We start from the raw sequence: 25,165 nt of genomic DNA on the forward strand, positions 1-25,165 counted from the left end.
GTTAACATTAGTTTTCTGATCCCACCAGAAAGCCTTTAAAAGTCTTCAGAGAAATTAAGGGTTGCCTTTTCTGTTTTTGTTGTTTTAAAAAGGGGGAGGATGTTTAAGCATTTAAATATGCACTCTCTTTGAAACTTGCTGTAAGTCCACCGAAAAGTTACATTGCCCAGTTCTATCCTCTCTTCTAGTAGCATGAATCAGTTGAGTAAAAAATGACCAGTCTGCTTTTAAAACTGTTTTTGAAACCACTACAGACCTTCTTTAAGTATAAATACCAAGATTATCAGATATCTCTATCATTCGTTTTGACTGTGTATTTCAACTGGAATACATTTTAGCCTTCTGTCTAAAATGAGTGGAATATAAAATCAGAGGCACTTTTAGAGCTCTAATGAAGAGAAAGAGGACTTAATCCTCCAGAAGATAAGATTTTTCCATTACTAGTTTTATTCTCAAATTATATAATAATGAAATGTTGGCAATTCGTCTCTTAGAAGCTACAGGAGTAAGTTTTCAACCCAGCAACAAACTGAAAATCAACATTGTATTCAGCAATAAATCACTGTTCCATAGAGAAAGATCTCTAGAATGCATAGTGTTAACAAGTTTCAATATATATATATATATTCAAGGTACGTTCTAATTCAGGTATCAGTGATACTTTATCAATAAATAATAATTTGTATACTTAATTGAAACCACAAATTGTTTTGACCGTTATCAGTTACTAGAAGAAAAAGCTTGCATCCTATAAAAGTGATGGCAAACACAAACAGAAAGAATTAAATACACAGAATACACAGCCATGTGACATTAAATGCAGTGGCTTAAGCAGGATTTTTTCATATTCTTTTAAAGTGCTTTGTGTGATCCATCATCAAGAGATGCTTATAGACAGATGCTACCATGGTTAATATCACAGGAACACAGAAATTAAGACATTCATACTATCACTGCGACTTAGTTGAATACTCAAAAAATTCCAGAGGTCCATACATTTAGATACTGAAAAGGATTCTACATCTTTTATATAAAACCTAAGAACGTCACACTGAGATTACCAGAACAAGCCTGTTCTGTCACAATTTACAAAGTGACAAAGCCCACAGTAAAGCAGTCGCTTTACCATAGAAATGTAAACATATCCAAAAGAAAAATATGCTAACAGTTTCAGAGGTGATGTCCAATGGCTGAAACCGAAGTGACCAAGCATATCAATCTTGTGTCTCTACAAGACTTAGCTCACAAGCTCAGGCTGTACATTTATTCTTTGAAGGACATCTTCTGGCATACAGAAGACAGGATTGACGGCTTTAATTTGTTCTTCCCCTAATAAAGAGAGTCCAGCAATTCCAAATAAGGTGTGGAATGGATCCACCTGTTAAAAGAAGAATTTTTTTTTAATATCCATTTCCAAAAGTCAAGGAGCTCTTTATTTGTAGGTAGTGAAGCTCTTATCTGCTAACAAGAGACTTAGGAGTCCCCATGACTTATGTTCTGGAAGACACTGCAACTGAACAAACTTTCAGTGATCTTGACTGTCACACATGTAAGTTAAAAGCTTAATTTCTACTACATGCATTTACAATACCATAATTTGCTCAGAGATGATTGTATATTATTTGCTGCTAAGATGACTTTAAGCTCTGAATTCAGCAAGAAGCACTCATGTCTCCTTTCAGCAGTAGCAAAGATAGCAAAAATTGCAGAGACCAATTTGAACATTAGGAAGTACTACTTCCATAAATTCCCCATTGGCTCTTCAGCAACAACATATTGCTCTTTAAAGGTCTCTCAATAGAACTGTACTGTCAGATCTTAAGGAATGAACAACAACCTCTTCTCATATAAAACTGGAAGGAAAAAAAATAGGGAAACATTTAACAAAGGAGACAGTAGCAGTTTTTCGGTATCTAAGTTTTCGTTCACTGTATAAACTTTTCTGCAAAGCAGCTATCAATTATATAACCACAACAGATTATATAAAGTCTCATTATTTAAACCTCATTTTAGCAGAGTAAACAGACCACTCTGCAACTTCTTATTTAAAGTTACATGTACCATTTGGGCAGTTCTGCAGTAACACCCTGTTTACATTACTGAACTCACAGATCTCCCCTCAAAGCTTTTTATATCGCATTAAACTGTGCTGAATCACCATATTATAGTCACATACAGGAGCATGATTAGTGACCAAGGAATTAACTAACATAACATCCCGCTACTCTGATTTTGCAGCACGTTACATGTACAGCTAAAGCACACACATTTCTCAAAAACAGTAAGAAGAGACTAGGAGATGGGAAGGAGGAGGAGGGAGAGAGAGGACTGGGCACAAAATACACTGTTGGAACTATAAAATATTTCCTTGTTCAGACAAGCAGGCCTGGAAAGGACTAGCAATTGAATTCCTAGAAGTATCTACAGCTGTGTCATCCCCTGCTCCTTTCTGTGGCACTTGCTGAAAATTAGGTAACAAAACAAAAAACCTGCCATACACAAGGAAAACAAAAAGGAACAAAAGAAAACACTCCTTCAAAGAAAGAAAAACAAAACAGAAGAAACAAACAAAAACTATACACACTGATGAATTACAAGTAGGAGCTAATAGGCAGAAGGTTAAGGGACTTGAGGGAAAAAAGTTGTAAAAGTTGTCAGAATCTGAAATATACCTCATGTGAGATCAAAAAAAAAATCTAATAACAATAAAGAGCTTATTGGGAATGAGCTTCTGCAGAAGAAAACAAGAATCTAAGCCTCAATGATTTGATGGCAGTGCCCAATCCAACAACAGATACACTCAGTAAAATTAATATGAAATATCTACTAAAATTCAATGCAAAACACTCACATATGTCTGCATTAGATACAAAGGAAAGGCTTTGCCAAGTTACTTTTCTCCCAGGACAAAAATAATCCATACGTGATCTCAAAGGCATACCAGCATTAAAACTGTGTTAATGCTTTGCTTTAAACACAAAGCGCATTTCCAAGCAGACCAGAGTCAAGAGATTTCCCTACTGTTCCCCTAGTGGAAAGAACGCATCAGCTCACCAAGAAATAAAGAGCTTGTTCAGTCGTGAATGCATTTGTGGGGAAGGGAAAAAAAGAAGAGACGCAGACTTGTAATAAATAAATAAGACCTCCCCAGCCTTTGGCGCATAAGCAGCCATATATTCTACAGGAATTTACTGAGGTCTCACAATATGTCTAATTTAATCTCATCAGCACCCCTGAAAGATGATCGTTGTCTGCCATTTTATCTGGGCAATCACAATTGTTTCTGGAACCTACGAGAACAGAACAGTCAGCCGTAACTGTTCTCCAAACAGAGAATAACTCGCACCACCGGCCTTTCCATAACGCGCAGGAGTGCAGGGATTCTTACAGCTACTCATGACTAATTTAGATCAGGCAAAAGCACTGGGATAGTTAAACTGCTTAGTCTGCAGTGGTTTCTAGGAGTTTGCATATGTTTAAAAAGAAGAAAAGATGCTTAAGCATCTTGAGGCAAATAATTCACGTGGCATGCATAGTTATGGACAGCAAAACAGTTTGCAAGGAAAAACAAGCAGGTTAGACGTGAGATACAGTGGCCTAAATCCAATATGTAAAATGTCATATGCTCTCCAAGTAAACAAGCKTTTCAGGCACCTCTACCCTATTCTTTCCCAAATTCAACGGCTGACTTTCCAGCTCTGCAAAAATTCTAACATCAGATTCACAAGTTACACTCAAATGAGAACCATCATTGAAAAATTCAACTTTAGTTAGGGATTATTTACCATATCTCCTGGTCTATCAGCAAATCCTCCAGTCTCCTCATCCTGGCAAGCCAAAATAAAGCAGCGCAATTTCTCTCTGTCGATCCAGTGTAATCTACCGATCATTTTCAGAGATGCCAGGACCCACCACGAATAACATACATCTGGTAACTGGTAAACAGAGAAACAGAATATTGTATTTTAAATAGGATGCTGCAAATTTTATTAGCATTTCTGCAAACTACTAGCTGTGCTATCATAATAATGTTGCAGAGAAACAACTTCTAGTATAAGAAAGTTCCTCTACGCAGTCTCTTTTTAGATGACTCTTTCTTTGCTCAGCAAGAAACAGAAATATAAGAGCCTGATCTTGAGAACAACTTTCACTTTCTGTGGAAGAGACTAAAAATCCACAACACCATTTTCAAGACTAAGGACAAAGACTTTCTGACCAGTTTGAAGAACCAAGAAAAGGTCTGAATTCTGTGAATGTTCTATGAATACTTCACAAGCTTTTTAATGTAATTCTGTTTTTTCCACAAATTCTTCAACTTCAGAAAAAGATATACACAGAGAAAGAGCACACACTCCGGAAAAAAAAAAAAAAAAAAAAAAGCCACAAAATACCTTCTCAGGTCGTCCATTGAGGCCTCCAGAAGGTAACTGTCGTTCACAAAGCCACCAGCCCAGCAAGTCAACATTTATTTGATGTAACTGGTCTGTTATAGCCAGAAATCCTGTGCAACAATAGATCTAAAATTACAGACATAAATTTTTTGTGTATTTAAAGGCTAAATACAGTTTAACAAACTAAGTGCAGGAGACTGTCAAATGAGAAAAGCATACAAATGCAAATACAAAACAAATGCACATTTCAGCTGCAAACTGCGTTCTACTTTTCATTAAGAAAAGTCTATTTGCCTTACAGTTATTTTTCTAAAAGTGTCAGTTACACATGTAATTATGGAACAGTAACATCCTATGAGTGTGAAATTTGAGAAYAGTCCTAGAAGACCAGATAGAGTATTTTTCTTTAAAAAAAAAAAATAAAAGCACACGGAGGCTCTCCAGCCAGAGTACTCAACCTCCTTCCTGCAGACTGGATATTTTATTAACATTCCTTGCAATTCCAAGTGCGTCTACTGTCACGTTGGTCTTTCTTTCATCGTGGCCACGTGGCCATTCACTAATAAATCCCTTTCTACTTTTCCTGAAAAATAAGGTTTCCAGTGCAGCAGCATTTTGGGCTCACATTTCAGCTATTCAGCAGCTTACTCTGTCCTCAACAAAGTAGCCAGAAACAAATGGCAAGAAATCATATTAGCAACTGAGGCCTCCTCAAAAAGACATTTTTTTTCCKGATAGAACAGGAATGTGCTGACTCAAGAACACTGCAAAATAAAAGATGTTCCTGGAAAACTTGAGAGCTACAAGAGTTAACAGTTGTCTCTTTACAGTTCTTCAAACCATTCACACAATAGATCTGGCGGTCCCAGGGAACAGCAACTGCAGTGGGTTCAGCTACTAAATCTGACTTACTTGGATATCAGAACATGGTCCAGCCATTTATAGCACATAGGGAACATTAGTGTAGATAGAAATTTTAAGATAAAGAACAAACGAGCCTTACAATTTTTTTTCCTCCTGAATAAAAGGAATAAATGAGAGAAAAAAAAAAAGTATTCCTCAATAAAATAATTGCTCRTTTAATGGGCTCAGATGAGTCCTGGCTATGACGCTGCTCAGGAKAAGCATTAAAACATTGTGTTAAAGTTGCTCTCTATTCAAAGAATAAAGTTAAGTGCAATAGTCCTTTCCATGTTAAAAAAAGAAAAAAAAAGGGGGGGGGAATGCTGATTAAATATATATTTATATTTTCTACTGGAAGTAATAACCAAGAGCCTCTATCTTCAGAGCTCCCTTAATTGTTCCAGTTGTCTGTATTGTCTTTTTCAGGTAAATTTTATTGACTTTTTTTCATTAGCTGTCACCACGATACTCCTTAACAACTACAACAAAGCCTTAGAGGCTCCCACACCTGAGCTACCCATTTCATCCTAAGGCTTTCCTCAATGAACTGAGCCATCCCCACAATTCATGAGATTCTATGCTTCAGTGTCAAATATATTGTCCAAATAACTTCCATATTTTAGAGATTTCATCAGCATCTGTGCACACATTTTTTTTTTCAGCTCTAAGCTCATGAGTACAAGGGAACATAAATGGACAAGTTCAGTCACTTTATGGCAATTTCTTCATTAGTAACCATTTCAAAACTCTAAGTATCTTCATCCTATTCTGACATTGCTATCTGAAGATTATTCAAATGACATTTGCAGTGTGAAATAGTCCTATAGGTTTTTCCTTTAGGATTTGCCCCCACCCAAGACTCTAATCTCCTATGCCTTTCCCAGACTCTTCACACCTATCTACTTATTCTACTTACTCCTTTATTTTAACTAAGGGACCGGAACTGGGCATMTGGGAAGCAAGAAAGGTACCTTAGTGGGCATCACTGAAATATGTTGGAAACATTCATCGGCTGCATGTGATATTTAATAATTTAAAAAATCTCCATATAAAGAAAGACTCACCTGTCCTGCATGTGATTCAGAACCCGGCCTACAACCAAATCCTCCATCAAAGTTCATACAGGACAAAACAAATTCTACTGCTTTTCCCACATCAACAGCATCCAGTTTTCCCTGCAAGTCAGAAAAACATCTAATGCATTTTATATTTTAAGCTGATTAAATACTGCAGCTTCAGCAAAAACAAGGAAAAGATTCTATCCTTGCATAAGCAATAATTTAGGACTTACCAGAAGTGCAAGAGTTGCTGCAGCACAGAAGGAAAACCTTGTATCTATTTCTCCTGGTGAGGGGAGAAGGATGGAAAGGGTAGAAGCAATGAAATGCACATTATTTTTTTAAATAACAACTATATACACAAACAACTACTGAAAGTGTGGAACAAAATGTTAAATTGCTAGGCTTTATATTAAAATCTCTATATATGGCCTCAACACTGTTTCTCCTTTCTGCTGTGGATTATATCCTCAATAACTAAAAGGGCCCATGGAACAACTCAAGTGATCTGTACATTTAYAGCTGGTAACTCATCACCAACTTGTCTTTAGTCAGATACATGTCTAAATTGATTAAATAAGTGCTGATTTACAAGTAGCTATTTCATTTTAAAAATTATATGTAGTGCCCTACAGGACAGCAGTACAGTACTGGATTGTCAATAATAACAAAAAAAAAAAAAAATACTGAGATGTAACTCTCTACCCTCCTGAAATACTTAAGATTCTCCCTGATAGCTGACCAGAAGTAGAAATCATTTTTGGTTTTAAAGAAAAATTATTGGACTGGCAAGTGCTTTCTTGAATAGCTATACCTCAATGGTAAACAAACAAGCAAAAAAATGAAGTAGAACTGTTCAGCATATCCATATGCATATCTGATATACCTCTTTTAATACAATCTTTAAGTAATTAATACTTGAAGTTAACACTTAGAAGTTGCAACAAGCCACAAATGTTGAACCAGTGCCTTAAAACTGATGCAACTTTTCTGCTCAAGAAATCCACAAACACATCAGGTAAAATAAGCAAGCACTAATCTTCTGCCCTTGAAGTCTGCGCCCTTCAGGGCGTACACGGTTTTTTCAGTTGTGCTGCATCTGCATGTCAAAAATAACACTCATCTACTGCACTTTCAGCAAGTTTGTTCCAATACTCAAACACAACGAATGTAGCAAATTCTGAATGCTTAAGAGCTCCCGTCATTTTAAGACACAGCTAAACAGTCAGCTTATAGTACCCTATATGTACTACCATGATCTTGACTATCAGAACAAGAACATGGGTGATAAGGAATAGGTGTTATTGCAACTTAAGGATTTAATGTCAATGGATATTTTTGAGTGACTAAATACATGTACTACCACTTGAAAATACTGTCTCTGTTCAGAAATAATTAATTCATGTGCAAAACTGGGAAAAAAAAAAACAAAAAAAATAAGTATTAACAGAACTTCACGAATATAAGAAGTTTTTTATTTTACCTTTTTACTTTACTTACCCAAGTAAAGATCTTTTGCATAGCCTACACTGATAAAAAACATAGCTGCAAGCAATAAATACACCTTTATTGGTACCTTGAAGTACCATCAATTAAAAGCACCAGAGGGCTTTGTTCTTTCAGATGGTTTATTTTCAAGGCAAGAAATGAAGTCTAAAATCATTTAGAAAGCAATGAAATATAACTCTGTCCTTCACAGTACCTCCTTTTTATATAATTCAGAAATAGAGTGTTTGAATACACTTCAGAAACAAAATGGCCACACAAGAAAACTTCAGTTCATAGACTTACACGTCAGCTTAGATTTTAAAGATCTAAAAATTACCCCATTTGTCTCCAGCAAATGATCCATCTTCATTTTGCAAGCTCTGTATGTATTCAACAATTTTATTGACATCAACAACATGGAGACTATYATACAAGGTAAGAATCTGCAGAAGAAGCCACAGTAACAAATAATAAGTTGCAATAAAAACAGAAATTTGGATTTACAGAAGGCTTCGTTTAACTGTGATTACTATTTGATAAGATTTATTAAAATCAAATGCATTACAGCTCATCACCATTACTATTATTATTATTACTAGTATTAAGAAATTTTCAAAGAAAAATACATACAATTTAAGTTGAACACCTCACTGAACATTATAGTGCCCATATTGGGAAAAAGTAACAACCATGACTTTGAAAACACAGAGTTGGACTCTTTCAGCTGCAAAATTTTAAGTCTTGGGGAAGACCAAGAAGAGTATCTGAACACACTACAGTTTGTTGTTCTTACAGGAGAATGTGATGAGACTCATTAAATATCCTGTATTTGCAGATAGGACTTCAAAAAGTATTTGTGAATTAAAAATGTGCACGCTGGTTAAGACATGCTGGTTAAGTTCAAGACAAGAAAAGTCACATCTGCATTTGCTGATAGCTTTCCATTTTGAACATCTAGCACTGTAATCACTTAACATGGATAAAGCTCCTAGTAACAACAAGTATAGACCTAAGAACTGTACTACTCTAATAACCGAGAACATCAAACTATACCCCTTTCTCTTTATTAAATTTTCCACTAATTGTTTTGAACAATTCTAATTTGCTAAAGGAATCTGGCTGTATAATTTGCAAAGCTCAAAGGTAACTGCCTAGAGGGATTTAATTTTTCTGGGTCTCAGAGTAATTCTAGAGCTAAAGTAGTGATAAACATCAACTTTAGATCAGATAATACATGCCAACACCCATCACTGACCCAAGAAAACCTCACTCTATCCTACCAAATCCCCAATGCTTACTTCCTGAAACAGGATAGAATCACTTGTAACACCATTTAAATATTTCTTTCCTAAAATGGGATTAGAAATAAATCAAGACAAATCAAGCAATTATTTTGAAAGCAGTATGCCCTTGAGTATTGCTTTCCACTGCTCCTCCACTGCTTTATGTTTTGCATAAAAACTTAAAWGAAGAAATTAAAGAAGAATATAAGATGTTGAAAAAGGTAAGAAATTTAAACTGAGCAAATTATGGGGGAAAAATAAAGTCAGGAATATATTCATTTTCTCCAGGGAAGAATATACACCAAAATAAATAAATATACCAAAATATTACTAAAAGAGAAAGGAAAAAAGTTATTTGAGGAAAACAACATAAAACTCAAATGTGACATTTCTTTTGTCTAATATTAAAGTATAAATACATTATTTATATATAAAATGTGAAGGAATATAAATCTCGTGTGTGTGTGTGTGTGTGTGTGTGTGTGTGTGTGTGTGCAAAAGAAATTTTTCTTCTTGTTCTGGACATACAGATCTTCCAGCTCAGTGTATCCTAAGAAGAAACTGTAAAATCCGAAAGTAATTTTCTAGAAACTACCCAAAAAACATGTAGCTAAGAAATATTTCAAGACTTCTAGATAATTTAACAAATATGCAAAGCTATCAATAAGCGAACATTAAAAGCACAAATTCCCACATTTTACTTTTTTTAGAAAATGATACAGCTAAATTTTAAAGCTCTGCTCATTAGGTTTTAATATAACAAACCAAAATTATTTTGCCTTTACCATCTAATAATTTAAGCACCTGGCTTGTTCATCTGCACTCAAATCATTTATTACAAATGGCTGTTTCCACAATTATCCCGTTCCATCTACCTGAACAGCACTGAGCGTATACAGAAGATGAGGATCATGCCCTATGCTGGCACCTATTCCACCACATTCATGTTGACATGATTTGATGAACTCCAGAATTTCTTCTTTGTTCATTCGATGCAGCTCTCCCATGAGATCCATGGCTGTCAGCCCCCAGTAGACACCGCTCATCCTCAAATACTCCGACATACAGTACTCCTAAGCAGTACAAGTTTAGTTCTTAATCAGATAAGCACATCACCAAGTTAGAACAATAAAAATATATTACTTAACATCTATAACAGTCTGTAACAGACCAAGTATCTTCCACTGAGTTAACAAAACGTTTAACCACTTAAGTTACACTCCATGAATATATGTATAGAAACATACACATATTTCTACAGATGTATTTCTACACAGTGCATTTCTTTCCTCTCTTGTATTTTTCAGTTTAAAAGAATCCAGCTCAATATCAAGTGAAACACATGCAAGCAGTAAGCCGCTAACTCAGATCAGATCATCAGTTATCTTGGCTCCCAAACTTCTACTCAACTGCCTTCTCAACAAGTCTCAAAAAACAATAGTTGACACTTAACGAATGCTACTGCTGTCAAAGGAAATAATTTTCCTACATATTTTTCTCTATATATCAATATTGTGTGTGTGTGCATACTTGTGCCTGCTTATACACGTGTGTATCTGTGTATATACATATAGYTCACATCAGCTGAACTACCTGAAAAAGTACTACTTGCTTCACAGAGTGCTTACACCTTGCATGCTCAAAATAGCAGAAGAACAATCCTATGCAGAAATACTTGAATTAACTTGTGGCCAATAACAATAACTGCAACAAATCTTCCTTGCAGAGGAATTGCAGCTATGGACATTTTTCACCTGCTGAAGCCAATATCCAACTGTGATTGACCACGCTGATAACAGGGTCCAGCTGCAATGTTTAACAGAGCCCAGTAAGCAGCAGTGTGGAGGCAGCACAGCCAACAGCAGCCAGGGAGCCACATGTGCACAAATCTCTACTCCCGTGCACCCTAGTGGATGAAGAGCCAAAGAGCAGCTCGCTCCCCAGGTCTCAGAGTAATTCTAGAGCTAAAGTGACAATCTTCAAACTTGTGCTCAGATAATACATGCCAAACTCATCACCGACCTGGCAAAGGGTCACCTTCCTTAAGGATTTCAAGGAGTGTAGGCAGGAAGGAATTCACGGGCCACAATCTACCGGRCCATAACTCTACCAAGTGCCAGGACAATGATTATTACTACAGGTAAACCCGAACCGATGCTCACGTAATCGTCCTTCTTGGTTCCGTAGGCAGCTATGTAGTCCGCGTGCTTCTCCAGTAAGAGTGTGCTTGGGGCATCCGGCTTTATCACAACGTCCTTCTGTGGTGTCCCCTAGAAAGAAACCCCACAGGGCCTCACGTTTTTGTGAAATCGCGGGGTTTTATAGTGCCCGGGATTAATTCGCTGGCAGAACAAAATGCCCCGCGAGGCGGCGGCCGCGTGACCGGAAGGCGCCATCCGCGCGCCTCGCGCAGGGCCCCGCCGCAGGGCCGCCGCAGCCCCGCGCCCCCGCCCGCAGGGCCCCGCCACCCGGCCTAGCCCTGTCCAGCCCCGCCGGGGGAGAGGCGGCRCCCCTAGCTCCGCAGCCTCCAGAGCCGGGGCGCCCGCGCCATTTCCAACGGCCACTCGTCCCTCCAGCCCGGCGAGCTGCGCAGCCCGACCTAGGCGGGAGCCYGTGCGCCTCCAGGGCGGAGCGGTCGCGGAAAGCCGCTCCAGGCCGGCCCAGGCCGCCCCGCCGAGTGCAGCCACCACGCACCATGGCTGCCGTCCGCACCGGAAAGATGACGGAGCGCCGGGGCGGGGCCACAAGTAGCGCCCGGTAGGCCCCGCTGGGGCTGCCCACGCGCCGCCCGAGCGCGCCCCAGCACTGGCCCCAGCACCGGGCCCTGCCTGGCCCCCTCCTCTGCCCGAGTGCTGCCCCTGCTCATCGCCGGCGTGAGCAAAGCGGCGCCGCCGCCGTGCCCGAGACCGGCTCCTCCGCGGGCAGCCCCGCGAGAGGACCCGCGGGCCCGGCGGCGTCGCGCCCGGCGCAGCCTGAGGGAGGCGCGAGCGGCGGCCCCGGCCCCGGCCCCGTGTGAGGGAGGCGGGGCGCGGCGGCCCCGGCCCCGTGTGAGGGAGGCGGGGCGCGGCGGCCCCGGCCCCGTGTGAGGGAGGCGGGGCGCGGCGGCCCCTCGGGACGCGGGAGGGGCCTGCTACCGCAGCGCGCGGCCTTGCCCCGCTGCCGGCCGCCGTTACCGCCTCCCACGGCCACCTCAGTTGTGAGGCAGCGCAGCCCAGCTGCAGAGCAGGCAGGAGCCATCCCCCGCCTTCCAGAACGGCCTTTGTCCCTGCTCAAAACTGACGGCCGTGCTGTTAATCATCGGCATCTACGTCTTACGCAAGTGGGGGACAGAAACCTATGGGGCTGAAGCTCGATTTTTACCACCAACAGCGCTGATTTCCAGAGTGGCCAAAAATGACATCTTCATTTGAAATCCCTGCCTAGGATGTTTCATACCTGATCTGTCTGCAGGTAAATAAAATGGTAATCTACGTCGTTAAAGGTTTGTTGAAAGAATTGTGTTATTGAACAACACACTAATTTCCCAGATGGCTTATCTAAGAATGAGGCAATGCAAAACTTACAGCTGGTAACACTGTGCCATCCTGGACTGAATTAAGGTTATGGATGAATGAGAGAGAGCACAGGACATTTGAAGCAAGGACATTTTGGTTGTTCAGTTGGAAAAGATTCAGCTCCTCTTTTAAATTAATATGCCAAGTTCCAACAGCAGTTTCTGGTATAGGCAGTACCCTAGCAGGAACTGCAGTTCCTACTTCTAAGTGTTACTGGTTAACTATTAACACAATTCAGATATTTAACTTAACCTGAGATACAACTGAAATGATGTCACAAGCAAAATGAATAAAAATACATCTTTCTGTTTGAAAACATGATTTTTTATTAGACTTCAGCAGTGATTGCCAGAAATAACTCTTGAGCACTGAATTTCAAAGTGGAAAAACAGTTAGGATATTCTCAATTTTTGCCCTTTTCACATTAGAATTTTAGAGGTAATAGCCAAGTTCAGAACAGAGTTGTTATATTTGAATATATGGCATAGTTTCCAAAGGTTATTTTACATGAACTCARCTACAATTAAAATATTTGAAACCGAATGACAGTATTTTTTTCCTAACAAAAGTATGTTTTTCTCAAAATACTGTGATGTGTCCTTAGCATTCATCCACAAAGGCACGATTTTTAAGGCACAAGAAAATAAGCATCTTATTTATAAATACAATGGATTTCTCTGAGGCACAGAGATAAAAGCACCAAATAAAAATTTCTGTCAGTGATGGACTCAAGTGAGTAAATAGCAAGGTCTCACTGAAAAGAAGCCTTGTTATTGTTAAAAAGTATCTTTTGTTTATACTGATTCATGGAGGCATATAATATGCAATCTTCTCTTTCAGAAAAATAACAATGATCTTCCTTGAGCTTTAGAGGAACATAAATTTGTTTTCAAATGGTCCAGAAGTTAAGCTGTATTCATAGTGAAATTTAAGAGAGTAGTTTCTAAATCCTACTAAATGACTGTGTTAGCATATTCATAATTATAGGACATGATGACCTGGATGCAATATACTGCAATATATGATCCTTGAAAGAATCAGAATAGCTTTTTAAAGTAATTGTGTCCCTGAGATTTGTTAAATTGATACACACCTAAACTCCAATGATAAAGCTATAGTTTATCTCAGTAGGAGCAAATCTGTATCATTACAAATAATACAGAAGTTCTTAAAGTTAAATTACTTGTTATAGGTAGAATAGCTTCACGGACAATAAAAATATTTCTGAATTCCATTCATTTTTTTAATGTACATTTTACAAAGAAGGTTTTACCTCTTCCCCCACTGCAAGCCAAAGACTTGAATGAAAAATCCCAAGTGGGTGAAGACGAGACAAACAATCACTTTATTTCAGACATGCTTGGAAAACACCAGCGTTGTTAGAAATGGAGTGAGGAAGTGGTAGGTACTAAAATAATGCTTAGTACTGTCCAGAATAATAAAATTTTGAAGGGAAAAGTTTTTTTTCCCCACACCTTTTTAATTATACTGACAAAGGCATTAACATCCTCATCTTCTGAGAGCACGGAATGGAACAGCAGCGCCAGACACACTGGATACCTTTCTTTTAAACCATAAATTTGCTAACATGTTCACGAGCTATGACGATCCTTTGAATCTGAGCAGTTCCCTCATAAATCTGCAATGTAGAATGGCAATATTGTTACCTATGACCTTACAGATCATGGTCCACATGCATTTCTTGGTAACTGTTTTGTTAGATTTTACTTAGTTACTTTTAAATGTCAGAAAGAGCTAAGAGAAAAGGTCAAAAGTTACTGGTTCTGCTAAACATAAAGTTTGTTGAATAAAGAATTAAAATACTATATTAAAAAATTGTAATATGAAACAATGCCTTGGCAATAATAATACAGATAAATATCTGGGGATTATGYGAGCTAAACATGAGTAGTAAATAAGAACTTTAGTTTATTCTGGAAGACTCTGCTAAGAGGAATGTGAGAAGAACATAAGCCATAGAAATTACCAAGGGCATTTTTTCTTTTCCCCTGTATACTTTTCTTTGTCATATACAGCTGTATGTAATTTGCAATGGCCATTACTTGGACAAGATTCTGGGGTGGGGGAAAAGCTTAGCTATACTCAAGCAATACTCTGTGCGACACAGAGCCGAGCCGAGCATTTCCACTGCTGAACATTCTTAGGAGCAGCACTACACACAAACCATCTCTGGCACCTTGTTTGTCTGTGTTACGCCAAAGCAAGCATTGGCATTTGGACAAATGTTTTCTACGCCTCTTTTTCTAAGAGTTTTGAAATGAATAGTCTAAGAATTTGAAAGATTTGCACTGCAGAAAGAAAGCATTACATTTTTTCTTTATATTTGCAGCTTTTGAAGTTATTAATCTAGTGCAAATACTTTTGTATGCAAGCGTTTGTCTGACTTTAATACCTCTTTTAATATGATTTAAATAAGAGGCCATTAGCTTATTTTATGAACAATTTATGTATTATGTTAAATATCACATTCTTTTTTTCACTTACCTGGTAAATTTTAGCATCTCTCATTAGCTTTTCTACAGGATATTCAGTATTAAATCCGTTTCCTCCAAAAATCTGTACTGCATCTGCAGCTACTTGGTTTGCAATGTCACCTGCAAATGCCTTTGCAATGGATGCATAGTAGGTATTCTTGTGACCAACATCAACTTCCCATGCAGCTCTTTGGTAAGCCATCCGAGCTAGTTCCACTTTCATTGCCATTTCAGCAAGCATAAAAGACACTGCTTGGTGCTGCGAATGATGAAATGAACCAGGTTAACACTGCCTGCTTAAAATCTATGACAATTCAAAAGAAATAAAGCTTTCTTAATATACTGATCACATCAACATCATCAACGAATTCTGCTTGAGGACTCTTGCAGAATATAGACCAGGCTGTCATATCTGTATGTTGAATTAGACTTTAAAGTTTTAGATTCTAAAATCTATTTAGTCACAAAGACTGAGATTTAAATTACAAAGTTGAGCTTTACTATTTTTGAGGTCTAGATTATAGCTTAATATTTGTTCATATTCCTTCAAAATTGGAAGCAACGTATTGGTATTAATCTTGTGCATCTCTCACATACTTCAAACAGAAAGATGGGATCAGCCTTTGCTTTGCTGAAAATTCCTGAAAATCAACCCCGAAGAACCTAAATAGGTTATGACAGTATATGACTTCCATTGTGAGGAGAGGAGAGGGTGCCTATCTTTAAGATACTATCAACATCATCCTCATCATTAAATTTTAAAGAATACTGGAGTTACTGCATTGTTTGCTGCATTTATATGATGCCTACTTAGATATTTGAAAACCCAGTCAATGGCAGAGATAAAATAGTTCACACATGTCCTCGGAATCAGTGAACAACCTTGAAAATTCAACAGCAGTATACCTTGTGTGAAAACATAGCTCTTCCTATATATGCATGTATATTTAACTTACTTCAACAATTGCTTTTCCAAAGGTTTTTCTTTCCAGAGCGTATTTAGTAGCTTCATCCAGTGCTCTTTGTGATAAACCAACAGCACCAGCTGCTACCTAAATTAAGCGTAACAAAGAGTAAAAATCAGAAATTGCTATTGCATTTTGCAAGCAAGATATTTCTGATACTTACAGGAGGCCTGGTCTTATCAAAAGCTTCCATTGCAATTTTAAAACCAGCTCCCTCAGCTAGTAATACATTTTCCTTTGGGACTCTCACATCTTCAAAGACAATACCTCTGGTATCCGAGCACCGCTGACCCATATTAATCTCCTGAAAAGGGAGTTTACAGAAGTGAAACTAAACTGGATTCTTTCAAGGTACAACCTATTTTCATAATTCAGTTTACTCAAAGCATAAGGTAAGCATTTTTCCTGAAACACTTCTGTTTCTAGGTGGAAACCATAAAAACTATATACATGACAAATATATTTTTTGCATTTTACAGACCCACATGCCTTTAAAATTTGTGGTGAGCCGTTAACTTTGTTTTTATATGAAGTAGCTGTAATCACTCTTGTTATTTTTCTCTATTTCAATTATATCCTTTGAGATAGGAGAGAAAAAAGTGAGGAACCTAAAACAGGCAGTAGTGAAATATTATGTTATAGGTAGATAAATAAATCAGCAGATAAATAAATAAATGTCAGCTTTTGTCAGCTGCTAAAAGTTGTCATATTTTGAGAGAACTAACAATAGTGTCTCCAAGGCCTCTTCCTTAAGCAGCAGTAACTAAAATGCTCACTGTGCATTTATTTACAGTTGAAGTTGTCTGCCTTGCTTCTCATCTTCACAAGGCACACGATTTTTCATTTATCGGCACCAGGCAATAAAGTGGTTCTCAAAGATTCTTTTGCAGCTGTTCAAAGTCATCATTAGGATACTCTAAATACTACTTTCTGAATAACAAAATTAGTTCTAATTAGAAGTATGCTTTATGAATAGTTTCTGTTTTGAAAACAAAAATATCATTACATTTGATCACATTTAAATGTTCTGTTGCATAATAGTCTTTTTTTCTTTATTGGGAATTTATTGCATTATTGTTTTAGAAGCGAGTAATAAATCTGGTCTGTCAAATAAAAGATACACTCTTCACCTTTCTTCCAATTTGGATTCCAGGGCTATCTGCTTCTACAATGAATCCAGTAAAGGCTTTGCTCACAGGAGTTTTTGGGTCTGGACTGGTACGAGCTAGCAAAAAATACCTAGTGTAAAACAAAGAAGAGAACCTCAGTTTGCACAATTCACAATCAGATACTTTTCAACTATCAGGTTAAATGTTTCAGTGTGCTTTTCCAGCATATGCTAATTTCCATCGAAAAGTAAACAACTCTTCTTGTCCCTTCCGGAAATAAACTGAGAGGGAGCATAGGAGAGTAAGTTTCAGTACAGATCTTACTGCAAAATTCAAATTCTCATAAAATTACTTCAGAGCAACACACAAAGATTGTCCATTTTGTCCTTGTAACCATTATATAAGTCTTTACAGTACTACCAACTTTAGGAATTAGTACAGAAAAAAAAACTATTAGATGAATTCCCAGCATATACATAAAAATAAAAAATGCTTAGGAAATACATTCTGCTGTGCAAAATTTAGGTTATCACCTAATCCCAAAGAAGATCTTAATTTTATTCTTCTAATGCAAGTTGTAAAGAAGTAATTCTGTTAGAAACTAAACAGTAGTAAATCACAGTTTTGGTTTTCAKTGATGTCAAAAGACACGCTAGATTCTCTTTTGTCATTTGGCACTGAGCGAGAAAGTGAATAACCAGAAAATGCAGATTTATGGATACAATATTTACAGTAAAGTTCTTGCACTTGAATTAAAACAAACTTATACAGTGGAGATGAACATGATATCATGTGAGACACTATGAAAGAGGTCTCTAAAGTTCACTCCACAGATGCTACAGTAGCATCTGGATTCTTCGATGGTTAGAAAATGACTTGCCTTAAAAAATTAAAATGTAGCACAACTGAACAGTGCTTCTAGCTTCACTAGAAATGACAGGTGTTTCTAGCAGAATCGTAAGGAACTGATCTCATACCTACAAAGCAACATAACTTGTAATATGAGCCTCTTGGGGTGCTTTGTGACTTAAATCATTCTATTCCTGTCTTCCAGTGAAGAAAAGGCAGAATTATTTTTATTTGATAGCAACAATACTTGAGAAGCATTTTTGAATGGACTGTTGTCATCTGTCAGTTTCCTTTTTAGGCTTTGTACAGCACAGAGACTGTAACCTTATACCTTGTCCTAAACTAGTCAGAGATTACAGTGTAATGGGATAAAATACAATGAACCTCCAGATTTTTTAACAGAGATATCTAAAGAAACTTGGATATTTAACTTCTGGGGAAARAATAAACAATACAGAACAGAATAGCAGAACACATAACATGAGTTAACAGCTCACAGACCAGTTAGCTTTTCCACCATTTGTGATCCACATCTTCTGGCCATTAATAACATATTCATCTCCTTTTTTCTCAGCCTTTGTTTTTATACCAGCCACATCTGAGCCTGCTATGGGCTCTGTTACACAGTAGGCCTAGAAGAAAATAAAATGCAAAATTTTGAATAAAGTAGAAGCTACATGTTTTGGTCACCATATATTTTTATAGATGACATGCACAAAACCAATCTGAAAAAGTTTTAAAAGAACTGCGTGGTAAAATGGCACAAAACTTTGCAAGTATGTTATAAAGATGCTATTAAAAAAAAGGCAAAAAAAAAAAAGTTTGATAGGTTTAAAATGAATTGCTGTGTAATACTGAGCAGTATGAAAAGAAGGCCTATATTTTTTCAAGTAACATTAAAGTATCGAATGACATGTATAGCTACAACATTTTTTTTAACTTTAATATTATCTTTGTATTTTTACCATCTTATAAGTCTTTAAGAACATTTTAAACATTTAAAAACATTTGTAAAATAGATTGTTGTTGGCACGAGGCCCAAGATGTTCACAGAAAAGGAAACAGGAAAAAGGAAATAATGCAACTGCACTTTCAAGCGGCTAATTTAAACCCATTCCAAGCTAAAAGATACTTGAAGCCTCCATTCCGGCATCCACTTACACAAAGMCAGTGATTTTCCTCAGGACTGGAGAGACTTAGCGGCCTGTTAGCTTGGGATGGATTGTCCTTTGACCTTACTGCAAGTTAGGCATACTTGCCTTTCTGCAGTTGTCAGAAACTGGCGGCTTTCGTTAGGAATACTGCTAGTAATTGGCAGAATAAGACCTGCATGTAAGTTTGACTTTTGCCTTCTACATATACTGTACCAATTCTAGATACTAGAAGAGAGTTGTTTCACATTGTCTACACATCCACTTTAACAAACATAACTGTATATAAACAATAGAAAAATACTGGTAGAATGACAATGGGATAACTGGACACCAGAATGCAAGACACCTTTCTGTGACCCTTACTAAATCTTCATGTTTCACAAACTCATTTGTGAAAGCTGTCTCTCTAAAATCYGGAAATAAAAGCACAGAGTAACATTTTAGGTTTATAGTGTTCTTCCTAAATGGCATTTTATGGGGCTTAGATGTTCAGATCTTAATGCACTGGACACAAACTTTTCTTGTATGTAACAAATTGTGCTTGTATAATGATTAAGATTCAGGAATAGATTTTAATTTCCATTAGAGTTTCTGCTTACATAAACCTAATATTTTCCTAATCTTCTACTTCTCTTGTGACTGGATATCAATGTTTTCTACAAAAATAAACATCATTTAGTGCAGTTTAAGAACATTCCACAATGTAGCAATCATACTCACACACATCAATGGTTGCTCTGTCAGTCTTCCTAAATATTTTTTCTTTTGTTGATCATTTCCTGCAATGATTAGTGGCATTTGCTGAAAGAAAATATTTATACCATTAGTTTGTCTTTCTAAAACACACAAACGCAATGAGGATAAGAAAGGATGGCGCTCACCCCGAGGGAATTTGCCTCAATGGCAGTTTGGACTCCTGTACATCCATAAGCTATCTCTTCTGTAACAAGGCATGTTTCAAAGCTGCCAAGGCCAAGACCACCTAGATTTGAAATATTTCATTGGCTAAAATGAGCTCAAAGGGGAACATATTAAATGATTTACACAGATTCATTATCAAAATCTTTCTTCCCCAAACATTTAACTGCATACTCTGTTTGATCAGATAGTCCCATGTAAGCTTTTCAAATAGAGTTTTGTCAGAATGGCAACAGATTATTTTAAAGTTACACTTCATAGTCCAGGGTTACTGCACGATTACGTAGGACAAGCTGCACAGATGGCAAGAACGTACCACTAGAATTTTTTGACTGGTTGACATTTGAGAATTTSCCTAAGAGATCTGAAGGAACAGACACAAGGCCATAAGGGAACCTAAGCTCCAGCAGCACTTTGGAATTAAAAAAAAAAAATACAAACCAGCCAGTCACACTTGTTTCTGTCAAGGGCCAACACTTTAGGAAGAACATAGAAAGTGAATTGTCCAGTAATGCTTCTTCAGAGTATTTTCTCCACCCTTCAAAGCACCTCCTCAATCAGGACCAGTAGCCACATTCGAAAAACCCTTGACAGGTTTTTTTTTCCCCCTTAGGTTCAAAAAGAGACTGACCAAATGAACATAGGTAAAATTTTAACATCAACATTATCTAGTGGCAATGACTTTCACAAATTAGCTGTATTTTGTGTAAAATCATCTCCTTTCAATTTTTTTTCTGAAACTGCAGTTCAGACTGGATCATTTTATCTATGAAGCTAGGATTTATTCTTCCCCTTCTCATATGTATCACTTTTATTACTTTGAATTTCATCTGCCATTTTAACACTGTTTCACGACCTCCTTCAATTCTTCATACCAGCTCATCTTTACTACACCGAATAACTATTATCAGTAAACTCAATCACCTCACTATTGACCTGCCTTTTCAGATTATTTATAGATATCGCAAATAGCACAATACCCAGCAAGACTAGGCTGAGGATTCTTCCCCTGCAAAAACATGGCTTTCCAAATACTTTCTGCAAGTTGAAACGTTCTGTAAGAAACCCACATTCCTTGTTCACACACTTACTAGCCACCTCAGAGAACTGCCATTGCTTTTGAGGCACTGCTTCCTTATACAAAAACCYTTTACCAGAGTATAGTTTTTATCTGTGTCCTCYGATTATGTACTTTGTTTTACTTGTTCTTAATTTGCATGGTATGGTATCAGACTCACTGGAATGTATTTTCCAATATTTTCATTGAAGRCATTTTTAGGTAGTGGTGTCTGATTTGCCACGTGTATTTTCATTTAAGTGATTATGCACCACAATTGCCCAGCTCTTTCAGCCTTGAGTTTCTCTAGAATCTGTGGGTAAATAAAGGTGATCTTCACTTTTTTCTCTTTGTTCCTTAACGTTTTGTGTTAACTTCTTGATAAGAGACACACCTCTGATAAGTCTCCCCAAAGAAGGGTCTGCTATGGATACTTCCTCCCCATTTTTTTTCCCATGGTGAGTATGAGGCATATACCTAAGCATGGCCAAAGCACTTCYGTACTCCATATAATCTTAAAATGGACAACTGTCCTCTTAGTATAAACTCTTGAATTTTCTAATCTATGTCAGAGACTAGATCAAAATTTGACCTTCTAATTACTCTGCCTAATCAATTGACACAAGTACATCACAAGAACATTAGCAAGTTGTAATCATGGTAGAGAATCTCTTCATAAATCATGATCTGTCTAATCTGTATCCTGATTACATCCACACCTAATAACCCTTTATGTGTCAACCTACTTTACTGACTAAATTTAGTTTGAGTATGCAACTGTTTACTTTATTCAGAATCCATCATTATACATGCAAATCTGTCTTATATTCTTTGTTTATAGATTAAAGAGAACATTTACTTACCACAGCTTTCTGGGATGTGTAAATTAATGAGACCAAGTTCCCAAGCCCGTTTTATGAGYGGAAAAGGATACTGCAATATAAGGGGAAAAATCACCTTCTCATTTATCTCAGTTACCATTTAAGTTTCTGTGCTCGTTAAGATAATGTATCCGTTCTCCCCCTACAGTGTGGTAGGTTTACCTCGCCGGTTTTGTCATACTCTGCTGCGACAGGAATAACTTCCTCCCTAGCAAACTTACGAGCAGTAGCTTGAAACTCTTTCTGTTCATCAGAGAGCGCTAAAAAGAAAGAAAAAGGCACAAATTCTCTATTATCTTTCATTTTGCCAGTTGTAAGAACTAAAAGAAAAGGGAGAATACAAGCCTCACTTCCTACAAGGACAATCCAAACCACTACTTCCTCAGCCTCTCCAAGAAGCAACAGAACTCAGCTATATCCTCRGAGAAAACTTCCATCAGCACCTATAATGCACTTAACTTGGTCAGAAGTAACTATCTGCAATATACTGAAAATGGAGTAGAATGAATGATGTAATTTAAAACAAAAATGTATTACAAAAAGAAGGAAGAAGAATGCTGTGGATGGAGGAAGAGGAGGCAGATGTTACTTCCTTATTCTAAGATTCTCACTATTCAGTGTGCAATATCTAGGTGCTGTCTGAACTAAATGTGCTTTGCACATATTATATACCAAGAATGGGATGAATTTCTCTATGAAAGACTGCATAGGTTCACAAGCCCCAAAACTGAGAGTGAAAATATTAGAATACTTCACTGTTAGAGGGAAGTTCTTTAACCCTCTTCAAGTAAGACTACATAGTTACTTTAACATCTTACAGAGCAATGTGAGTTAATTATTCAAAGCGAAMTTCAGCAGTAAAAATAGTTAAAAACAAAAGAAGAACATCCTACAAATATTAAGACATACTTCCCAGATTTGGAAGAAAAAGTAGTTTGCTTTTTCAAACTTCTTAAATGAACAAAAACTTGTTTAGAATGAACTAATTTAGTTCCGTTCTAAATTCATACTGAACTGCAATACAGTTATTTTTTCTGATTGTGCAATTTGTCATTAACTGTTATATTACKTTCAATAACTATGATATTTACCAAAGCTAAAGCCAGCTCCAGGTTTGCCTTTGTGTAAATTTTGAGCACATACAGTCGAATACGCTCTCCATCCACGCCCTGCAATGGCTTGAAGCATCTGTTGAAGACAAAGAACATGAGACGTAAAGACCTTCAGAACTCAAGTCAACCAAAGCTACCACAAAAAATGCAGATTTTCTTCAGAAACAGTACCATGTTAAGTATTTATACACTACCTACAATTGATTAGTAATAGGAATAATAATAGTAAAAGATTATAGGCTTAGTTAAGCTTTCTAAGTAGTGCTCAAGCAAACCAACATGGAATCTCAGGCTTTAACAGGAGGCAAGGCATGTGTAAAGTGCTGTACCCACATCGATCATTTAAAAGTAATTAAGCATAATTACAATGCATATACAGAGCATATTAAGTTTATTTTTCTTCCTTATATTGATCACAGATTTGTTCTCTTTTTCACTGCATGTGCTTACTTGGCCCTTTTTAGGGGCTTAGCATGCACATTCACTGTTGTAACTACTTGTAAAATGACTTAATACTGTGCAAAAGCTAGCACCAAGTTTCTGCTCAAAAATTATGTCTGAATTTGATTTGAAAAGGTTGTTTTATTCCCTTTCTCTCTTTAAGAGCTATCAATCTCTGAAATACTTGGCAAAGCAGGATTGCAGTTCGTGCCCTGTGGGAATTGAGGTGATCCTCGTCTGCTCTGTCAGCATCCCTGAAGCGTTTGATTCAGGTGGAGCAGCTAGATTCACTGATAAGCTACCGTAGCGATGCTCAAATGTGACAGTATTACCTGCCTGCTTGACTGCTGCATGAGCTCTGTGACTAGAGAAATATCACCCGCCGCCAAGGAGCAGACAGGACAAGAACGGGCATGGACATGAATTAGTCCCAACYACCTCAGTACTGGCTCAAAAAGCTGTACCTCACAGAAAACGGCAGCCCGACAATAAGCTACGGTCACTAACCCAACTGTGAAAACCCTTCCTGAAAAGAGCTGCTTCACAGCAGAACTGAAGCAGAGCTGCTTCACTGAACTGGCTGCAATGCATTAGGAGCTGGAAACTGACCTGGAAACATCGTGTCCTCTGGGATACATTAACTGCCCCTGGCTCCGCCGCCTAAAACACTCTTTGGTCTCCAAAATGACCTCCCCAAGGGCCCTGGAGGGACGGCCGGCCAGACCACGGTACCGCCAGGAGCGACAAATTCCTCCTTTGACCCACAAAGGGCTCCAGGAAGGGGGACAGAAAAGGGTCGCTGCAGTCAGAAAACACGGTGCCACACTGAGCTCTGGCTCGGGTTTGTTTTCTAACTTGAAGCTCATTTTTTAATTTAGCTGAGAGCATCAGCGCTTCTGGAAAACATCTTTTATCACCGCGTGCACGAACAGCACGAGCCTGGCGCAGGCCGGCGCGCTCGGGAAATGCACCGCATGAAACATGCATCTTAAGCCCGGCTCCTCCGTTGCCAGAAGCGGGGCCGGGCCGCGCGGCTCGGGCACTGCTCTGGACAGTCCTGCACTGCGCGACCACCTGGTCGAGCTTTCAAGGACGAGGAGCCCTCCAAGCCGCGGAACTCCCGCGAAACTCGCCGGGTTAAAGTCCGGGGSCGCGCCCGGCCGCCCGTCGTCCCCTCACCGTGACCGGCGGCCAAGGGCGGACGGACGCCGCGGCCGGCAACGAGCGCCGCGGGCCGAGACAGGTCGGGGCCGCCGCACGCGCCTCGCGGCCCAGCCTGCTCCGCTCCGCGCCGGTCGGGTCGGATGTGCTCATGTCCGGTCCGGTCCAAGCCGCCCGGCCCGCCCTCCGCCGCTAGGGCGCCTGCCCCTCTGCTTGGTTCGGCTCGCACGCAGTACCGTCCCACCAGGCGCCAGTCGCGCGTCGCGGCGCTGACACCGCCACTCACCCAGGCAGCCCTCAGCACCGACATGTCGGCGCGGCGGCGGCGGGCGCTCCCTGCGGCGCG

General features: G+C 38.6%; 2 protein-coding genes and 2 non-coding genes across 5 annotated transcripts in view; all 4 read right to left on the reverse strand.

Moving 5' to 3' along the window:
• Nucleotides 1-39: 39 nt before the first annotated feature.
• Nucleotides 40-11,870, reverse strand: RABGGTB (Rab geranylgeranyltransferase subunit beta). The gene is made up of 9 exons (XM_026042478.1): nt 11,818-11,870; nt 11,286-11,393; nt 9,999-10,196; nt 8,178-8,283; nt 6,586-6,638; nt 6,359-6,469; nt 4,392-4,517; nt 3,786-3,935; nt 40-1,378 (listed from the first exon to the last, which is right to left on the reverse strand). Exons 1-9 carry the CDS (start codon nt 11,818-11,820, stop codon nt 1,238-1,240), a joined length of 996 nt encoding a protein of 331 aa, XP_025898263.1. The 5' UTR covers nt 11,821-11,870; the 3' UTR covers nt 40-1,237.
• Nucleotides 9,012-9,096, reverse strand: LOC112950021. The gene has a single exon (XR_003249929.1). It is a non-coding gene; the product is annotated as a small nucleolar RNA SNORD45 (small nucleolar RNA).
• Nucleotides 11,065-11,146, reverse strand: LOC112950022. The gene has a single exon (XR_003249930.1). It is a non-coding gene; the product is annotated as a small nucleolar RNA SNORD45 (small nucleolar RNA).
• Nucleotides 11,871-13,040: 1,170 nt separating the features above from the next.
• ACADM (acyl-CoA dehydrogenase medium chain) overlaps nt 13,041-25,165 on the reverse strand; it is a 16,481-nt gene continuing 4,356 nt past the window's right edge. Inside the window, exons 1-12 of one of the 2 annotated variants that reach the window (XM_026042476.1) lie at nt 25,106-25,141; nt 23,197-23,293; nt 22,268-22,365; nt 22,088-22,157; nt 20,131-20,231; nt 19,970-20,050; nt 18,597-18,727; nt 17,268-17,376; nt 16,301-16,441; nt 16,129-16,224; nt 15,183-15,431; nt 13,041-14,316 (exon numbers count right to left, since the gene is read on the reverse strand). In XM_026042476.1, the coding sequence (XP_025898261.1) occupies nt 14,245-14,316; nt 15,183-15,431; nt 16,129-16,224; nt 16,301-16,441; nt 17,268-17,376; nt 18,597-18,727; nt 19,970-20,050; nt 20,131-20,231; nt 22,088-22,157; nt 22,268-22,365; nt 23,197-23,293; nt 25,106-25,129 (1,269 nt within the window). In that variant the 5' untranslated portion in view covers nt 25,130-25,141 and the 3' untranslated portion in view covers nt 13,041-14,244. Of the gene's footprint in view, nt 14,317-15,182; nt 15,432-16,128; nt 16,225-16,300; nt 16,442-17,267; nt 17,377-18,596; nt 18,728-19,969; nt 20,051-20,130; nt 20,232-22,087; nt 22,158-22,267; nt 22,366-23,196; nt 23,294-25,105; nt 25,142-25,165 lie in introns of those variants that run through there. The other variant, XM_026042477.1, reaches the window with a different exon arrangement.

The sequence above is a fragment of the Nothoprocta perdicaria genome, unplaced genomic scaffold (assembly GCF_003342845.1).
Source record: "Nothoprocta perdicaria isolate Ctin4 unplaced genomic scaffold, notPer1 scaffold_304, whole genome shotgun sequence".
NCBI lineage: Eukaryota > Metazoa > Chordata > Aves > Tinamiformes > Tinamidae > Nothoprocta > Nothoprocta perdicaria.